Genomic DNA, 19,535 nt, shown 5'->3' on the forward strand with positions numbered 1-19,535 from the left:
TTTACGTCACATCCGTAAACAAAGAAGCTCATGCGAGCTGGACTGTGCCATTGTGTTACTAGGGGGTAATTGACAGTCCTATACAAAGCAAATTGTCATAAACTACATTTTTGTAGTTTTATAATAAAACAACAGTCTCGTGACTATTTTATATTTAAACATCTCTTTCCGACAGTTATGTGTTAACTTCTCTTATTAGCTTTACTTTGTAAAACCAAGGCAAAATATCGACACCCCTATAGCTGCCGAATAATACATTTTCCCGGTTTCACAAAACACTAGCCAAGTGTTGTTTTAAAGAGCCCTTTAAAGTCCTAGTGTACTAAGCAAGGAAGTAGCATTCTGCAAAACGAGGATAAACTCGGTTGTCCACTGTTGTTTGCCAAGTCCTCACTTTCGAGGACTTGACTCAGGTAACTGTTACATAGTTTTAATCGTCGAGTTTCTAAATATATATAAGTTATATAGAAAGGTTATAAATATATATATTGGAGAGCAGGAAATTGGTTATATTTGCATAATTTACTCACTAAATGAATTGCATGACTAATTAATTTATTATAAGACACTGGACAATTAAATCGAACACGTACGTCTTTGTCGTGTTCGCTTTATTAAATGTGCTGGCGCGCGCTATCTGTCTTATTTATTAATATTTTTCTTACATCCGAATCATAAAGTGACTGTTTACTAATTTCGCGTTGCTAATCTTTAAACGGGTTGGGGGTTGCATGATCTAGAAAGTCCAGTTCGGCTGCTCATTTGCTTTGACAGTTTGCTCGTGTTTTGTCCTTGTTTGTGTGCTGAAGATAAGGTCACGTGTGCAGAGCAGCTGAGCGCTGTGTGTGTGTGTGTGTGTGTGTGTGTGTGTGTGTGTGTGTTACAGCACCTCCTTTTAGGGCCCAGAGCTGCAGGAGCTGTAACCAGTGCCAGTGGTGCTGTTATCTGTCCTTTCTAATTTAAACCTGACTGAAGATGTGCATGTGCATGGGTTTCTGTTTTTACCACCACAATGCTTTTTTCCTATCCTCAACATAGACTCTCTCTTCTGGGAGTAACAAGAATGGGAGGGCTTGAACATGTGGTCTTTCTATTGTAACCAGGCTCCAATTACAGGTAGAAGTACTGGTATTTGTAACTGCTATAAACTGTTAGTGAGCAAGTTGAGGTACACCGTTCATAGAAGTGCCCTATCATGCATAGTGAAGTCAACATTATTGTTTTTAAAATTATAACAACACTAAATAACTATAATGTTGAATAAATAAAGCCAAATGTGAGCATTTGACCAAATTATACATTTTATATTATTATAGTGTTTATTAACATTTTTAATCACTTTTCACTTTTAAATGGTTTGTTGTCATTTTAGTTTTAGTAGTTTTCCTGTGCATTTGCCATTTAAAACACAAAGTAAATAGTGACTGAGATTGTGTTCCACAGAAGTACGAAATTAATACAGGTTTGGAACGACCTGAGAGAGAAGAAAATATGAAAGAATTGACATTTTATGTTGAACTATTCCTTTAACTCTCAGAATGTGCAGAGAATCGATGCGATTTCAAATTCTTGTTGTTTTCCAGTAGCACTGGGAGAAAAAAAAAGTGATATTTCTGTTGTGACCGATACTAATTACAAGATAGTTTAAATAAACAAGCAGTTTTGTCAGAGCATTAAGAATATATGAATGCATTTTTATTAATTAATGAAGGTCACTGTTAACTTTTTACTGATGCTGACTCAACTTCCTGAAAGACAAGCAGTTAGTCTGTTACATTAGGAAACAGGTGTGTAGTGGAGCCTATAAAGGCAGAGGGGTGTAACGAGATAGGTTTGCTTTTAAAACTCACGCTGCTATCTGGTGTTATTTGTTACCCAAGAGACAGCACCGGTCAACGTCTAAATCACATTTAAAATACAATGTCCCTTTGTGGGTCACATGAATATCATTGAGGCCTTTGGTTACCCATTTATTTTCCCCCTTGCCTTTGCAAGTCAGTTTTCTTTGTCAACAAAGCTTTATGTCCTTGTGGAATTTTCCAGCACTGAAAGTGTGCCAGCTTTTAACTTTATCCTATTGTCATGTAAGTGTTGCCCCCGTTTCCACTAAAAGCATCAGCTTTAAGTTTGTCTCAAAAAAAAAAAGAGAGAAGTAATTTTAGACACAAGATTCTCCTCAATACCTTTTTTTTTTTCATAATCAGCACCTCATAATGCCACTGAACGATGAACGTCCCACCTCCACATCTACGGTGGCCAGCGAGGACCAGAACAGTGACACCGAGTCATCTGAAAGGTGTGACAGTTTGACCTCGTCTAGCGATGTGGACTATTCTCGCCAGAGCTTCACCAGCGATTCATCCAGCAAACACAACTCTCCTTCTTGTAAGTGTCCTACATGCAAATGCAAATGCAAAAAAAAAAAAAGTAGTTTAGCATTTAGTTCAGTTAGAATATACTATCATTTTAGTATAATTTATATGCAATTGTAGTATTTATTAATAAATAATAATTTTAATAAATAAATTTTTGTTTAAAGAATAAAATAACATTTTAGTTATTTTTATGTGAAATTATGTCATATTTTTTATTGATTTAAAAATGTATTCTATTTAGTTTTTAATTTATTTTTATTTTGGTTTAGCAATTTAGTACTTCAACTTATTTTATTAAAGTTGTCAGTAAAACAACATGTCAAGTTTGCATTTAAGTCTTTCTGTGTTATTTCAGATTTATTTCAGTGAACAAAAACAGTTTTAATAGTTAACAGTAACAACCCTTATCCAAAATTATTTGGTTGTATTGAAGATTCTGTTGGTCTTTTAATCTGTATTGCTACCGTATTCTCAGGCAGCCCACCAAAAACCCTAACGCTTGATGAGGTCATGGCCTCGGCTCGGGACCTTTCTAATCTGAGCCTGGCTCATGAGATCGTAGTCAACCAGAACTTCCACCTAGAGCCTCCGGATCTACCTCAAAATAGGTACTAAACTGTTGTTAAATAATTACCATCTCTAGATCTGGGTCCCACTTGATTTTCAGTGTCCTTGGTAACTGTTCATAACTATAGACATGGGTCAAGAACAAGTTAAGGGTGATGATCAAGAAAAGATATACAACTAAAATATACAAAAATATACGAAAGCATCTTGCTTTCAATTTTGCTTTTTTACTTTCTATATATATATATATAAATAGCACAATTGAATCCAAACCATGTTTTTTTCAAGCCTGGAGAAGAAAGTTAAGGATATGTTGCACAAGGCCTTCTGGGACTGTCTTGAATCTGAGCTGAATGATGACCCTCCTGAGTACAATTACGCCATCAAACTTCTGGATGAGATCAGAGATGTAAGTTACACATTTAATCTGACACAATGATGAAAAGCAGTCTGATGGCAAATGATTCTACATCTTTTTTTCCTATCATCAAAGACCCTGCTGTCCTTCCTGAACCCCGGGGCCAATCGCCTGCGTACTCAGATCATGGAGGTTCTGGACATGGACCTGATCCGCCAGCAGGCTGACAACAATGCGGTTGATATCCAGGGCCTTGTGTCTTACATCATCAATACTATGGGCAAGTTCTGTGCACCGGTCCGAGACGATGAAATCAAGAAGCTCAAGGAGAACTCGGCCAACTTAGTGACACTGTTCAAGTACGTTATTAAGGTTTCTTCTTTTATAGCTTTGTAGAACTATGTCAGTTTCACTCTAGCACCCATTGGCTGATGTAGTATCATGTTAATAATGCGTCTCATTCAAATTTGTGCATGAAATCTGTGTACAGGTACCAACATTTTCATGAACAAATCTTCAATCACCAATTGTTTTCGTACTAAATGTTTCTTTTAATTTACGAAACAATTGAAATCATATATATACAAGAAAAATATATTATGGGTGGCCTTATAGCTAGTGTTATTTTAGTATCAGTGAGATGCTTATTAATATTTTGAGTGTTTTTTTTTGTTTATTTTAATCATTTAAAGATTAAAGTCAAGTGTATTTCAAGTAACGAAAAGGTTTTATATGATTTTACTTTGAGTTTTCTATAATAACGTTGCATGTAACAATGTAATAATTACATTTTAGACATTGATATTTCATCTTAAATATATAAGAAAAAGGTTAAGAACAAGTTTTAGTATGTAAGCACATGTTGTGACATGGTATTTTTTTAAAATGGGAAGATGTCTTGTTGATAAAAAATATGAATCATCCAGCCAATTATTAGTAAATGTGATGCAGTAATTGAGAGGGATGAGGGACACAGATCTTCACTAACGGCCATTTGTTGCGAGAGTCACCTGAGGCAATGTATTTGACTTGGAAATGATCACTTGTGTGGTAACAGGGAGATCTTCCGGGTGCTGGACCTGATGAAAATGGACATGGTGAATTTTACCATCCAGAGCCTCAGGCCAGAGCTTCAGAGGCAGTCAGTAGAGTACGAGAGAGCCAAATTCCAGAGCATTCTGGAAAGAACTCCCAGTAAGTCCACAAAACAAAATTCATATACGAAAATCATTGAAAATTATTTCACATAAATTGCATTTTCACCCATTTTTATAAAAAATTCTGTCATTATTTATCATCCTTTTTTGTCACACTGTGAAACACAAATGATGCTTTGAAGATTTTTAGACAGTTTTTGTCGAACATTGGACACCACTGAAGTTAATTGTATCAACAACAACAACAAAAAATTTCAGAATATCTCCTCGGAAGTAATAGTCATACAGGCTTGGAATGACATCAGTATAGTTCACCCAAAAGTATCTGGACACTTTTTAATTCACCCAGGTGCTTTGGACCACACAAACGAGTGGATCAAATTTTCAATTGAGGAGGCCACTCAAATCATGCCACCATCAGAAAAGAGCAGCGATTCCGGGCAGAGCGGCAAACCCTTACCAGGCCCAACGTGGGTGCTAAATACAGCCTACATCAGACTGCTCACTTGGGACGAGAGCAAGGGCCCGTTGCCTGAGGTTGGAGAACAAACATGCATTTAAACTCAATCTGAGCTTTGATATCAAACTCAAATGCACCTTTCAGAGTGTTTTATGACCTGACAGTCTCAATTTTGCACTTGCAGACCCTGATGACGGATGAAGTGAGGTTGCAGGAGATGCAGCGGTCTCTTCAGCTCTATCAAGTGGTCGCGTCTGTTCTGCTGATAGTCTACAGCTCAATAGGAGGGGCTGTGTCAGGCCTGCCCACTCTTGTCGAGCGACTTAAGAAGATGACAGCAGTGCTGCTGGAGGGAATGCACAGCGCGTACGTCCGATCCCTGTCCTTCCGCTAAACTCTGCTCAAGCTAACACATGCACATGTCACACACATACTTCTGCATAAACATAATAATGAACATCTGTCGGCTTTGTTTTTTGTTTTTTTTCCCGTTTGGCTTACAGTGATTTTAATCTCACTGAAGCTCTTGGAAATGTCAGCGTTCAAATCTGCTGTGAGGTCAACAAGTCTCTGGCTGAAAGAAACTTCCCAGCTCTCCCGGCTGAACTGCAGGAAACCTTAAAGGGCCAGATCTGCGACATTACCCAGGAAAACAACCCAATACGCACCCTTGTTGGTAAGGAAAATGCAAAAGAATATTAGAGTCCAACAGCACTTGCGACACTGCAAAAATGAATTTTTTATTCTTTTTTGTCTTGTTTACCGGTACAAATATAAAAAAAAATCATTCTTAAATCAAGACACAATTACCTGAGAAGCAAAATGGATCATATTTAATAATATATATGTTAAATTCTTGTTTTATGCAACTCAAGTTTTTAAGTGACTTGATTTAAGAAGGTTTAGAAAAAAACATTTGTTATGGGAAACAAGACAAAATACTAAGTAAGAAAATCCCTTTTTTGCCTTAAAATAGAAATACATAGAGCCATATTTTGGAGGATTTAAAAGCAGAGACTTGAAACATACAATTTCATAAAACCAAATACATTGACTCTTCTGTTAAAACCAGTGTATTATTTAAGCTATAAAGCTGTTCAAATAATAATTTTTCTAGTCATTTTACATTGTTTTCATGGCAACTAAGTTATACAATTGCATATAATGGTTAGCAAGCTTTTTTTATATTATATTAACAAGCAAATTGTTTACACTGTGTGGCTATAATTTTAAAACAGTGATACTTTCACATTTATAAATTGATCCCATTCACTTCCATTGCAATAAGCATTTCTGCTCTATTTTATTTATTTATTTAATATGGAATAAAAAAAATGAAAGTGGAAATACATTTCTGTGATAATCAACATTATGACACAAATGCCGTCAGTTGAACTTACCTAGTACTGAACTCGTAATATTTGACTTCGCGCTTTAATGTCCCTTTTCCGTCCCACAGAGGGAAGGGTACAGCAGTACTTTAGGGTGGTCCTGGCCTCTACCAGCTCTCACAGGACGCCCCCTCCCGTACCGCCAGGCTTGGGTCTGATTCAGTCAGAGCTCATGGGGCTTGGGGTCAGTTTCGTCAACCTTGTCAACTTCAACAAAAAGGTTTACGGTCCTTTCTATGTGAGCATCCTGAAGAATCTACTTTTCATCGACATGCCAGCGCCAGCTCCGCAGAATGGGATCGTACAGGGGCCACCCAGCAGTCCACTGCAGTCCAAATAAACCAGGATGCATTATTTACTTGATCCGTTACTATTACCAGACATTTCACTCATGTGTTTCTCTTGTGTGAATTATTTGAGGCTTGATTTCAAGGGAGTCACTACAGTACAAAGGGGACTGAAGAACAACAGGGTGTTATGGTACTTAAAACGGGAAATTATGGGTTGGGGGGCGTTGTTGCTGTTTATAATGTTTCAAAGAATCTATATTCCTTGCCGAGTAATATTTTTAGCATCTCTCTAACTGTGGTTTTCACTTGACAGTGTTACTGCAATAGAAATGCAGTCATTACGAACAGTATATTGACCATGTTTAGGTGCAAGGCAGAAACTTTTCTATATTTACAATTGTTAAAGATATAGCCAAAAATAGGCTAATATATTTACATAGATCATTTACATGACTTTTGAGAATATGTTCTATTCGTGTAGAGATATATCAGTGTTGTTGTTTCCTACGCCAATTTTATAGATCATTAAAAAAAAAAAAGTGTTCATTGGAGCATACTGAAATCCATCCACAACAAAGTAAAATTGTGCTTTGTTTGCTACACATTATTTTGAAAGAATTGTATTACAATCGTCGACTGTATTTATACTTAAATATTGTCTGTTTCGTATTCTGCACAATTTGGAATGTCAGGAACGTGAAATGATATAAAGAGGGAGAATCAAGAACTCTGGGAAGATCAAAATGAACAATATTGTTACATTATTTTGTTTATTATTATTATTTTTATTATTATTATTTTTTTTTTTGTCCTGGTAGTGCATTTTATATGCCTACAGATATGACTGGATAATCATCTGTTGTCCTTTTGTTATTTTTAAGAAATCAAGATTTTTGTTAGTTCTGTATGCTGTTTGTGTATTACTGCTTTGTAACAGGCATGTTTGTTTTTATTACTGTTGTTAAATGTGAAAATTAAGGCGATTGTCTTAATGTTTGTGCTCTTACATTGAGTTAATATTAATAGTTTTATTTTAACTGTTACCAAACCGCATAGATCACGCCCCTTGTTTTGCTGGTGATTATTTTTTTGCCGTTGTGACAAGCGAATGAATCACATCTTTGTGTGCAAAGCCATTGTTTCAACATGACAGACCTTCAGTTTAACCGTTTTGCAATAGCCTATGTGTTGTTTGTTTCAAGATGTAAGAACCCTTGTAAGAACAAAATATGTGCAGTGTGACAAGCACTAAAAAAAATAAAAACAAATAAAAGAAAGTGGGAAAACTAGTTCATTTTCGTTTCTTTTAAACCTCTTTCTGCATTCAGTATTTCAATATTAATTTGTTACATTTAAAAAAATCTATTTAGTTTCAATTAATTTAACTACTGTATATGGGATAAAGTTAAAGTAATAGCTAAATCACAAACTGGTCTATAATTAATTTGTCGTAGCGCAATTAATCTGTGCCCTTTACTTCATAAACAGACTCTTATTTTGCAAGAATACTACTTCCGGTGTGTGGCTGTCACGCTGATGTCATATCTACATTGTTGAAGGCTAGACGTGTGTTAAACCAAAGTCCTTTCTCTGGTTAAACTCACAAGAATCCTAGCTTTCGATACCGGTGTCACTGTTATTTAGTTTCTTTTCATAATTTCAAAGTTTTAATCATGATGCAATTCATAGTAAGTGCATATATATATATTTATACACCTGATCGTGAGATTGTAAACGTGCGTTTATTCGCTTGCTAAGTAACGTTAACTATCTGATCAAATGGTTTAATTTGAACTAAACAAACATTTAATATAGAACAATGTATCTATTTGTCATATAAGTTTGTTTATAGAGCATCTCGTGTTTTTGCAGCTCGGCTTCACTCTGGGGAATGTGGTTGGCATGTATCTGGCACAGAATTACGAGGTTATAAAAACCATATTTTTTATTCACACATTAACTGATTTAATCTGTGGTTTGATAATAAACTGATTTAGATTTTAAGACTGAAATAGCATTAGTCTTGAAATAAGATTAAACAGCTCTACTGTTTAGCGATCAATGTCTGAAATAATTTCTCTGTTTACACCGTTTTCAAGGTTCCCAATGTTTCAAAGAAAATCGAGGCCTTTAAGAAGGACGTGGAGGCCAAGAAGAAACCCCCAGAATGAGGGACAGGAGACCAGCCCTGTGGGGAAATATGGATAGTTGTAATTAACTAAAGATGGACATTAAACAACAAGAATATGTAATCTAGTTTGTGTTAAAATATGGAGATTAGCCCTCAAGGTGCACAGTATAATCCTTGTGTCAAATAGTGCTTCAAAATCAAATTGTTTTGAAAGTTGACATGTTCTGCATTTTGCATTGTACTCTCTCTCTCTCTCTCTCTCTCTCTCTCTCTCTCTTTCATTCTAACTCCGGGTGAATTTGTTTACACCTGATTTATTTGCTGTTAGATTTGGGATAGTTATTCGTTTATATATATTATATATATATTTCTGGGTTCAGAAACGGCTTCCAGTGTGATGTAGTTCTTGGGTTCCCTGTATTTATGGAGAAACAAGTTTTGCAGTGCAAATATAAACTGCACATAATAATCAGTTGTTCAAAAAAAATGACTGCAATTTTCATAAAGGCTTCTCAATATTTTGCAATAAAGGTGTGAGATTACATACTAATAAAATGTCTGTTTTAAGTTGGGTACCAATATTGTTGTTTATTGTTAGTAATACTTACTAAATAAATGCCATATTAAAATGTATCAACTGAAACAAAAAGCTACACATTATATACACTTTATACTTTCATGCTATATATATATATATATATATATATATATATATATATATATATATATATATATATATATATACACACACAACCCCGATTCCAAAAAAGTTGGGACACTACAAATTGTGAGTAAAAAAGGTAAGGAATAATTTACAAATCTCATAAACGTACATTATAATAGAATATATAGATAACAAATCAAATGTTGAAAGTGAGACATTTTTAAATGCCATGCCATTGGCTCATTTTTGATTTCATGAGAGCTACACGTCCAAAAAAGTTGGGACAGCTAGCAATAAGAGGCCAAAAAGTTAAATGTACATATAAGAAACAGCTGGAGGACCAATTAGCAAAATCTTATGTCAATTGGCAACATGATTGGGTTTAAAAAGAGCATCTCAGAGTGGCAGTGTGTCTCAGAAGTCAAGATGGGCAGAAGATCACCAATTCCCCCAATGCTGTGGCGAAAAATAGTGGAGCAATATCAGAAAGGGGTTTCTCAGAGAAAAATTGCAAAGAGTTTGAAGTTATCATCATCATCTTCAGTGCATAATATCATCCAAAGATTCAGAGAATCTGGAACAATCTCTATGCATAAGGGTCAAGGCCGGAAAACCATACTGGATTCCCGTGATCTTTGGGCCTTTAGACAGTACTGAATCACATACAGTAATGCTACTGTACTAAAAAAAATCACAACATGGGCTCAGGAATACTTCCAGAAAACATTGTCATGTACACAATCCACCGTGCCATTCGCCGTTGCCGGCTAAAAGTCTATAGGTCAAAAAAGAAGCCATATCTAAACATGATCCAGAAGCACAGGTGTTTTCTCTGGGCCAAGAGAATTTTAAAATGGACTGTGAAAAAAAGGAAAACATAGAAAACATTTGGCGCATTATACAGAGGAAGATGCGACAAAGAAGACTTAAGACGGTTGAGCAACTAGAACCCTGTATTAGACAAGAATGGGACAACAACATTCCTATTTCTAAACTTGAGCAACTTGTCTCCTCAGTCCCCAGACGTTTGCAGACTGTTATAAAAGGAAGAGGGGATGCCAAACAGTGGTAAACCTGGCCTTGTCCCAACTTTTTTAAGATGTGTTGATGCCATGAAATTTAAAATCAACGTATTTTTCCCTTAAAATGACACTCAGTTTTCTCAGTTTAAACATTTGATATGTCATCAATGTTGTATTCTGAATAAAATATAGAATTTTGAAACTTCCACATCATTGCATTCAGTTTTTCTTCACAATTTGTACAGTGTCCCAACTTTTTTGGAATCGGGTTGTGTTTATGTATGTGTGTGTGTATATATATATATAAAACTTGGCTGAATTTTGTTTTTGTCTAAAATACACCAGAGAAACATAGGATTCAAATAATGGGACACAGACTGACACATTATTCATGGAAAGTGCCAAAAACATCCACTTAAGATTATTCATCATATATGAAAGTATAAATTAGATAAAAGCTTACACTGATGGTAGGCTGATGATAGGCTCACTGGGCAACTTTAGGCAATGTTGCAGTTAATGGGCAACCCGGTTAGACACTGGGCTCACAACCGATCTAAAGTATTCAGATTTAAATTTGTAAACCATCCTTAATGGGGAAGTGCCTAAGCAACGTTGCTTAAAAAAAGTTGCCGAGCAAAATTGCTCAAAAAGTTGATGCAATTTTTAAATTGATGTGTGAATGGTGCTGGTTAAAAGACGGACCTCTTTGCCTGTGTGCACAGAGCGTTTATGTATTTACTGGGAAAGTCGTTCCGGTAATTTTACTGCAATTTAATGCTATTGCTGTGTGAAAGGGACTATAATCATAGACTGAATAAAAACATGATATACTTTAGAAACTTCCAGAGGTAGACCGGGGTGTCCTGTTAAAAGTGTGCTGTTGTAAGTTTTGACCGGCAGGTGGCACACGGAAATAAACAACTTTATCCGTACGTTAGTCCACTCCAAATATTACAGTTGCATCTGTGTGTACATTTATCAAGGTTATTCTGGTTAAAATTATGTGTGTAAAATAATACATATGAACAGTTACTATATATTTTTTACTACAATGCCTTTTATCACGTCATCACACGCAAAAACACATTAAATGTCTTAAACTTGCTTTAGATTTGTTTATCGTAGTACTTATTCAAAAAAGCAATTATTCAGAATCAATACGAGATACATCCATAGACAGTAAAGAAATACATCAGGTTTGTAAAAGTGAATCGGGGAAAATTTCTCCGGAAGCTGAAAGTGAGTGTTTCCGGTACGCGTGGCCGCCACTCCGGTGTCAGCTGTTGAGCGAAACAAGCCAAGATGATCTCCCTCACCGACTCCCAGAGTAAGATCAACATAACCTGTCTGTCTCCCTGACAGTGTCTAGAGTCAGTGCTTTCACAAAACCTGCGGTGTTTATTATTTCGCCTCTCTCTGGAGGGCCTGTGCGTGTATAGATTCATGCAGCTGCGTGTAGATAACACTCCACCGGTTACGGTTACAGTTACAGTATAGCATAAAAGACGGAAAACAGACGAAAAAGGCGTCCTGGCTGAACTCCCACTTTAAATTTGACAGTAAACTGCACCAGACGTAATGCATAAAGACAGAACAGTCCTATAAACACAGTTTCATACTTCTGATCATCAAAATCAATAAATCACATATTCGCATGCTGTTAAATGCATGTGTGTTTATATATTCGCATGCTATTAAAGGCATGTGTGTGTGTGTTTATTATATATATATTTATATATATATATATATATATATATATATATATATATATATATATATATAATAACTATTCTTTTTTTATTCCATCTGTTTTCTTTTTATTTATTCTATTATTTAAAAGCCCATGATACGTGTACTGTGTTAACCTAACTGAGACTTGTTATAGAACTTATATATCATTGCTCTTTTTGTTGTTTTTGATTGCTTCCACTGTCTTCATTTGTAAGGCGCTTTGGATAAAAGCGTCTAATGAATAAATGTAATGTATATATATATATATATATATATATATCATAATATTGGTTTTATTTTATGGCTTTTCATCTCTCTACAGAAATTGGAATAGGGCTAATGGGATTTGGTGTATTTTTCCTGTTTTTTGGGATGATCCTGTTTTTCGATAAAGCTCTCCTTGCCATGGGAAATGTGAGTGTTCTCATGTTGTCATATATATAAATACATATATACAGTATACATATATACATATATATATATATATATATATATACATACATACATACATACATATACACATATATATATATATATACACACATATACATATACATATATACACACACATATATATATATATATATACATATACACACACATACATACATATATATATATATATATATATATATATATATATATATATATATATATAAATGGTAAATGGACTGCATTTATATAGCGCTTTCAACAGACCACATGGCCATCCAAAGCGCTTTACAATTTGCCTCACATTCACCCATTCACACACACATTCACACACCGACGGCGGTGTCTGCCATACAAGGCGCCATCCAGCTCGTCGGGAGCAGCTGGGGTTAGGTGTCTTGCTCAAGGACAGTATACATATACATATATATGTATATTAAATGTATTTAATTTATGTATCAAAGTTTAATAATGTAATATATTTACTAGTTTCTGATCAGTTTCTTTTGTATAAGTTTGTTGTAAATAGTATCTACACATTGATTTACTACGGATTTCTACTTACATTTTCATCATATTCTTCATTATGCTGCTTCTACAGTTTCCTGCTATCAATAATCTCATAATAGCTCAAGCACAATTTTTATATAAATTTATAGCACAAGTGAACTTGAGACAAATAAGCACAGATGCCTCCACCCAAGGCCAGATTTCCTCTCTCACCTCTCTCTTGGTCTTCATTTGTCTCAGATCTTTTTTGTTGTCGGGCTGGCATTTGTGATCGGTCTGGAGAGGACCTTCAGGTTCTTCTTTCAGAAGCACAAAATGAAAGCCACAAGCTTCTTTCTAGGAGGCGTCCTCATAGTGCTGATTGGGTGGCCCATCATCGGAGTGATTCTAGAGTTTTATGGCTTCTTTCTGTTATTCAGGTATTTTTTTTTACAAGACTAGGAATCTCTAATCCAGGAAAAATATGCAGCTATAGCTCTAAGTAGATATGAATCTTGATATGGTTTTTAATAGATACAGATTGGCTAAAGGCAGATATAGATATTATGTATGCATATACAGTATAGATAAATTATACAATTTAACAGTAAATGAGAAATTTAAATGAACTTTTTGACACAATGTTAAGTAAAACAATTATATTATTTAAATATAAAACGTGCATTAATCTCAAAATGATTCCAGTAATTCCTAATAATATATCTTCTTTCTCTTCATGTGTAGGGGATTCTTTCCAGCGGTCGTAAGCTTCATCAGGAGGATTCCTGTGCTGGGATACTTGCTGAATCTTCCCTTTATTAGTGGGGTAAGTTTTACTCAGCAGGGCGATGAAGAAGAAGAGATCGTGAGCTGGTCTTTTTATTTTCATATAAGGATCCTCTAAGATTGAAGTCAACCCGTGTCCTAACCAGGCATTATGCAATAAATGACAAAGAACAAACATGGGAAAAAAAAGTGTAAATGAGCTGTCAAACCATTAAACAAGTACGTTCTGATTGAATGTGATTGTGTTAACATTTGCACTATCAGTGTGAACAGACACATTACTTATCAATATCAGCTTATAACATCATATCTGTTTAGGACACGGTCTTAAAATAAATTCAAAAGCTTTTGCTTGCTTTAGGAGCTATGAGACTAACATGCTTTTCCACTAAATGGAATACAAATCAAAAGAGGCATCTTTGAAAACAAGTCATATGTTTGTTCAGATATATTTGGAATTGTTCTATTTTTTTTTATATTAAGAGCTTTGTGAAATAGCAGTATTTTTCCTTATTTTTTTTAAAAATATCATCCTAGTACAAGCTAATTCTATTTATTGTAGAATAAAACTGAATATCTGAAATGTACAGAAGTTTTAAGCGGCCACGCATTATTATTTTTTCCTTCTTGTTTTCTCATTATAATGATATAATTTTCTCGTTATCTCGACATAACGGAAGTTTGTTTTCTCGCTATCACGACATGACAATTTTTAATGTTGCTATAGTAACAAATTCAACTTTGAAAAGCATCTGATGGACAGCAAATTTTGCTTCACCTATAGGTAATAACGCCTACAATACATAAATAAAGGCTGATCAATCACTGTTGATTTTTCCAGAGACAGTACACCAAACTTTTCATTTTTGTAATTAACATTTCAAAACAACAGCGCAAACACAGGCTGAGCGCAGAAGGATGCAGAACTATTCTAAGATCTTTTAGAGCTGCTTGGATTAAACTCACTTTTAATTTTCCTTTTATTTGAAATACAATTATATATAATTTGTAATTTTTAGTAGTCATTATATGCTGTGACAGATATATCATGTGCGTTACAAGCTTCTGTTTGAAAAGAGCATTCATGTGTATGTGTAGTGTGTGTGTGTGCAGAAAAAAACGATTACAACATCATAGAACAAAACTGAATTAAATTAGCCTATGCACTTTACATATAACTCACATTTCTCATCAATGTACAACTTTCGTTATTTTGAGATAATGAGAAAATTAAGTCGTTATAATGAGAAAACAACTTTCGTTATGTCGAGATAATGAGAAAATTAAGTGGTTATAACGAGAAAACAACTTTAGTTATGTCGAGATAAGAAAATTAAGTGGTTATAACGAGAAAACAACTTTAGTTATGTCGAGATAATGAGAAAATTAAGTCGTTATAACGAGAAAACAACTTTCGTTATGTCGAGATAACGAGAAAATTAAGTCGTTATAATGAGAAAACAACTTTCGTTGTCAAGATAACGAGAAAATTAAGTCGCTATAACGAGAAAACAACTTTCGTTGTCGAGATAACGAGAAAATTAAGTCACTATAACGAGAAAACAACTTTCGTTGTCGAGATAACGAGAAAATTAAGTCGTCATAACGAGAAAACAACTTTCGTTATTTCGAGATGAGAAAATTAAGTCGTCATAACGAGAAAACAACTTTCGTTATGGCGAGACAATGAGAAAATTAAGTCATCATAAGAAGAAAACTTTCGTTATTTCGAGATAATGAGAAAATTAAGTCGTCAAAACGAGAAAACAACTTGCATTATTTCGAGATAATGAGAAAATTAAGTCGTTATAACGAGAAAACAACTTGCGTTATGTCGAGATAAGAAAATTAAGTCGTTTTAATGAGAAAACAAGAAGGAAAAAAATTATAGTGCATGGCCGATTAGAACTTCCGTAGAAATGACATACACTACTGTTTGAAAGTTTGTGGTCAGTACTTAAAAAATATACACAGGAATAAATAAGCAAGGATGCTTTAAATTAATCAAAAGGTTTTTTTTTTACTAATAATGTATTAAGCAGCTCAATTGTTTTAAGCATTGATAATAATAATATTAATAATAATACGTAGAGGAATAGTCTCTTGAGCACTAAATCAGCATATTAGAATGATTTCTGAAGGATCATGTGACACTGAAGAGTAATGATGCTGAAAACTCAGCTTTGCCTTCACAGGAATAAATTATATTTTATAATGTATTTAAAAAAGGAAACGGGTATTTTAGTCTTTCACTGTATTGTTGTTTTTCTGTATTTGTGAGCATACGAGACTCCTTTCAAAATTTTTTGAATGGTAGTGTATCAAAAACATAACCTGAACTGACGGTAGCACTCAACTAGTGGCTAACGCAAACATTTAGATGAACACTTGGATTGCCACCTGTTTTCACCTTTCAAACGGTCTCTTGCAAGTGTCTTTCAACATGTGTTTGTTGTTCTTTTAAAGCCTTCCTAAGGCTGAGCGGACAGTCAGCTATCTTGGTCAGTCACTGCTAATTCTGTGCGCATGTGAGCATGAATCATGCCGTCCTTTGTGCACTAATTATTTGAAGTGATAAATGCATCATCAATCAGATTAGATCTAATTGTAATTTCATATCTATAAAAATCTAGAAAATTCCTTGAAATTGTCCTAATCCTTTTTTTTTTGTTTGTTTCTTTAGTATGTGGACAAAGTGAGTGAAAGCAACAACATGGTTTAAAAGACTCCGCTTATTTATGATGTTTTTTCTAAAGCATTACTATAAAACAGCCATGAGAAGTATAGAGGTCGTATTACTGAAGCTTTATATTCAGACATGTTTCCATTGCAAGGAGGTCTGAGTGATATTTACATCAGTGAGAAGCAAACTATGCAGCGTGGAAGAGAAGCCGCTCCTTCGTCAGCCGTTCGCCAAAGCAAAGCCATCTGTAGAGCTGCGTCACAACATCCAGCATCCCTGAACAACTGTGGCCTACTTTATAAACGCAAACTTCATTAAGAAGTTACCGGAGATCCTCTCATCGGGAACGTTTGTTTGAATGTGTAAAAGTGACTTCTTAAAGTCTATTCTGTTACAACAATGGCCTTTTTACATGGTTGTGTCTATATTTGTATTTTAAAGCAGGAGGAGAGCTGGATGACTCTTAATTTCTGGATTTTTTTTTTCTTTCTTTTTTTATGACACCTGCTGAAAAATGCAAGTGTGATATTAACACTTACTGGTAAAATTCAACTGTTTCTAATCAGACTGGCATATTGAGATGTTCTTGTTATTATTATAATAATTATTTATAAGTATTATTATTATTGTTAAATATTTTGTTCTTTTTCTGTCTTCGAAAATGTATCTATATTTCTCAATCACTGTCAGATTGCAGCACTGGAATTTCAAAATGGTTCTGCGAACACAAACTTTTAAAAATATATTTAAAAACCTGATATGAGGTCAGTGTCATTATTATTATTATTAGTAGTAGTATTGCTTCATTAGGTATTGAGGGTATAGAGTAAAAATGAAAAAAAAAAGTGCAATAGACATTTTTTGGGTTCCTCAAGGGTATTTAAAAAGTTTTTTTTTTAATAATAATACAAAATAGTATTAAAATATTTTAATTCATTTTATTTGATAAAATATTATGTTTGAATTATCACCAAAAGCAATAATTAATAGTACATTTCTATCTATATGCACACGATTTCTATAAATTATTTTATATATTATTCTGATAAAAAATTTGTATTGTTGTTCTTGTTGATACAAATAATTTTTATTCTTTTTCTAAAACAATTGTTTTATACACACATACACACACCCACGATGCATTTTTTGTTTGTTTTTTCCTCTGTTGATCTGAAAAATGACAAATTGTGTCTCAATTATATTGAGGAATTAGACAGACTTGTTTTCTTCTTCTACCTAATTTTTACTCTGCCATGATTTGTTGTTTTGTAATCTATTTCAGAGGCCATATGCATTTAAGGCTGTTTCTTATCCATTATTCCCTTCGAGAAGTGACATAAATTGCAAGTAATTTAGAGGCAGAGCCCAGAAGGTATTTATATATGTAGAGTCAGCCGCTCACTGTTCATTCATAAAAAACGATTAGCTGGTGTATTTGAGACGCTTCATTGCTGAAGGTGCAAACATATCAATATTTTCCCCCCACTTCTTTTCATTAGTTAGCTATTAAAAGTCACACAAATGGAAATTTCCCTTCAGTAGTGCTAGAACGCATCCTAGCTAACAGATGTAAATGTAACCAGCCCTGCGATTGTGTCTTCAAAACGTCATCGCAGTAAAGTAGCCTTATTATTTTTAAAGGAAGGGTTAACTAATAGCTCCGAAAGGTTCATGGTCCGGCCCCGTTGTGAATCAATGGGACTTGACCTATAGCCGAAGACTAATTCATTCAACATTCCCCCACCCTGATGATTATAAATATCGAGGACACACTTCACAGTCTTCATTCTTGATCTCGCCTCTGAGACTCAACAGTTGAAGAGAACGTCTGACACTATGAAAGTAAGTCCACATTCATGCCTTCACTGACTAGACAGAATGAAAAAAGAGAGAAGCTGATTTGACCACCAGGAATTTAGTCATTTTAATAGTAGAAATCTTGTTTAGATACTTTTGTGCATAATGTAATTAACAATGAAGAGAAAAGAGACTAATATACAGAGTTGTAAAAGGCTGATTGCAATGCTCTTGCACATGGGGAATGATATATTTTAACACGACTTCATCTTTTCAGGATTTAAGGACTCTTGCAGCTTACGCACTTGTGCTGTTACTTCTGGCAACATTTGTGTCCCATTCCTGGTGTGCACCCAAGGTATGATTTAATATTATTTGTTTAAACATTTACTATTTTAAAACTTTAATTATTTGGAAGTATTAGATATTTTAATTATGTTCTATCTCAACGTGCAAATAATCGATCTGTTCTTTTTTCTTTAATATATAATTAAAGGGCAGTTTTCAGCGTCGGAATTGGACGCCTCAAGCCATGTTATATCTGAAGGGCACACGTATGTTCCATATTTTTGGTCTAAAACTGCTTATATCGTTACTTTTGTTCTGTACAATTTTGAATGAATTAGTTTTTTAATGTTTCTAATAGAGGGACGGCGCTTTGTGACAGAAGACAGAAATGACGGGGACTTGTATGACACAATACGCTTGGGTACGAATTAAAAAGAAAATCTCACCATGTTTGACTTTTGTACTGTAAACCATTATTTATGCTTGCTGAGACTTTAGTGTGCATATTGCATGCAACTGGGAATCTATTTGTTTAATACTAAGGAAGTGTAATACTAATTGTAAGTTTGTAAACAGATATTAGTATTAATTTGTAAACTCATATGTACACTCCACAGAGTCCCGCAGCCAGAACACAGAAAACCTGAGGATCTCTAAAGCGGCTGCATTTCTCTTAAATGTTCTCCAGCAAGCCAGAGACGAGGATGAGGCTTACTGAAACTTGCTCAAAGTGCGCCAACAACTCCCTCTTTCATCTTCCTGCTTTGTGAGCCATTTGGAATTGAATGTTTTCAAGTTTTCATCCTCTGCTACAGTGTTTGAGATCTCTGAGGGTTCATCACTTACTGGTCAACACGATTACAGTCAGATCTGAGTAATGTAGAGTTATGTGTGTCTCCAGATTGTTTGAA

At 34.5% G+C, this 19,535-nt stretch overlaps 4 protein-coding genes across 12 annotated transcripts; all 4 read left to right on the forward strand.

Annotated features, from left to right (window-relative positions):
• The first annotated feature begins 262 nt into the window (after positions 1 to 262).
• On the forward strand, positions 263 to 7,887 carry LOC113048176 (T-complex protein 11-like protein 2). 3 transcript variants are annotated; one of them, XM_026209791.1, is made up of 11 exons: positions 285 to 413; positions 1,039 to 1,116; positions 2,205 to 2,385; positions 2,851 to 2,983; positions 3,231 to 3,351; positions 3,436 to 3,659; positions 4,358 to 4,494; positions 4,807 to 4,994; positions 5,102 to 5,283; positions 5,421 to 5,593; positions 6,377 to 6,648. In XM_026209791.1, the coding sequence occupies exons 3-11, from the start codon at positions 2,214 to 2,216 to the stop codon at positions 6,646 to 6,648; spliced, it is 1,602 nt and encodes a 533-aa protein (XP_026065576.1). In that variant the 5' UTR covers positions 285 to 413; positions 1,039 to 1,116; positions 2,205 to 2,213. The 3 variants fall into 3 exon arrangements, with proteins under 3 accessions (XP_026065575.1, XP_026065576.1, XP_026065574.1); XM_026209790.1 differs by lacking the exon at positions 1,039 to 1,116 and having other exon boundaries at positions 263 to 413; XM_026209789.1 differs by lacking the exons at positions 285 to 413; positions 1,039 to 1,116 and having other exon boundaries at positions 2,214 to 2,385; positions 6,377 to 7,887.
• A 207-nt stretch (positions 7,888 to 8,094) lies between these two features.
• Positions 8,095 to 9,304, forward strand: LOC113048177 (short transmembrane mitochondrial protein 1-like). Its single transcript, XM_026209792.1, has 3 exons — positions 8,095 to 8,286; positions 8,471 to 8,524; positions 8,698 to 9,304. The coding sequence occupies exons 1-3, from the start codon at positions 8,272 to 8,274 to the stop codon at positions 8,767 to 8,769; spliced, it is 141 nt and encodes a 46-aa protein (XP_026065577.1). The 5' UTR covers positions 8,095 to 8,271; the 3' UTR covers positions 8,770 to 9,304.
• Positions 9,305 to 11,654: 2,350 nt separating this feature from the next.
• LOC113048179 (vesicle transport protein GOT1B-like) lies at positions 11,655 to 17,319 on the forward strand. 7 transcript variants are annotated; one of them, XM_026209802.1, is made up of 7 exons: positions 11,655 to 11,745; positions 12,472 to 12,563; positions 13,332 to 13,510; positions 13,815 to 13,896; positions 16,323 to 16,357; positions 16,540 to 16,551; positions 16,691 to 17,319. In XM_026209802.1, the coding sequence occupies exons 1-5, from the start codon at positions 11,721 to 11,723 to the stop codon at positions 16,329 to 16,331; spliced, it is 387 nt and encodes a 128-aa protein (XP_026065587.1). In that variant the 5' UTR covers positions 11,655 to 11,720; the 3' UTR covers positions 16,332 to 16,357; positions 16,540 to 16,551; positions 16,691 to 17,319. The 7 variants fall into 7 exon arrangements, 6 of the variants coding, with proteins under 6 accessions (XP_026065587.1, XP_026065584.1, XP_026065585.1 ...); XR_003276411.1 differs by lacking the exon at positions 16,691 to 17,319 and having other exon boundaries at positions 16,323 to 16,384; positions 16,540 to 16,631; XM_026209799.1 differs by lacking the exon at positions 16,323 to 16,357 and having other exon boundaries at positions 16,691 to 17,318.
• A 350-nt stretch (positions 17,320 to 17,669) lies between these two features.
• Positions 17,670 to 19,450, forward strand: LOC113048181 (spexin). Its single transcript, XM_026209803.1, has 4 exons — positions 17,670 to 18,694; positions 18,833 to 18,890; positions 18,983 to 19,045; positions 19,242 to 19,450. Exons 1-4 carry the CDS (start codon positions 18,581 to 18,583, stop codon positions 19,340 to 19,342), a joined length of 336 nt encoding a protein of 111 aa, XP_026065588.1. The 5' UTR covers positions 17,670 to 18,580; the 3' UTR covers positions 19,343 to 19,450.
• The last annotated feature ends 85 nt before the right edge of the window (positions 19,451 to 19,535 follow it).

The sequence above is a fragment of the Carassius auratus genome, chromosome 29 (genome assembly GCF_003368295.1).
Source record: "Carassius auratus strain Wakin chromosome 29, ASM336829v1, whole genome shotgun sequence".
Classification (NCBI taxonomy): Eukaryota; Metazoa; Chordata; class Actinopteri; order Cypriniformes; family Cyprinidae; genus Carassius; species Carassius auratus.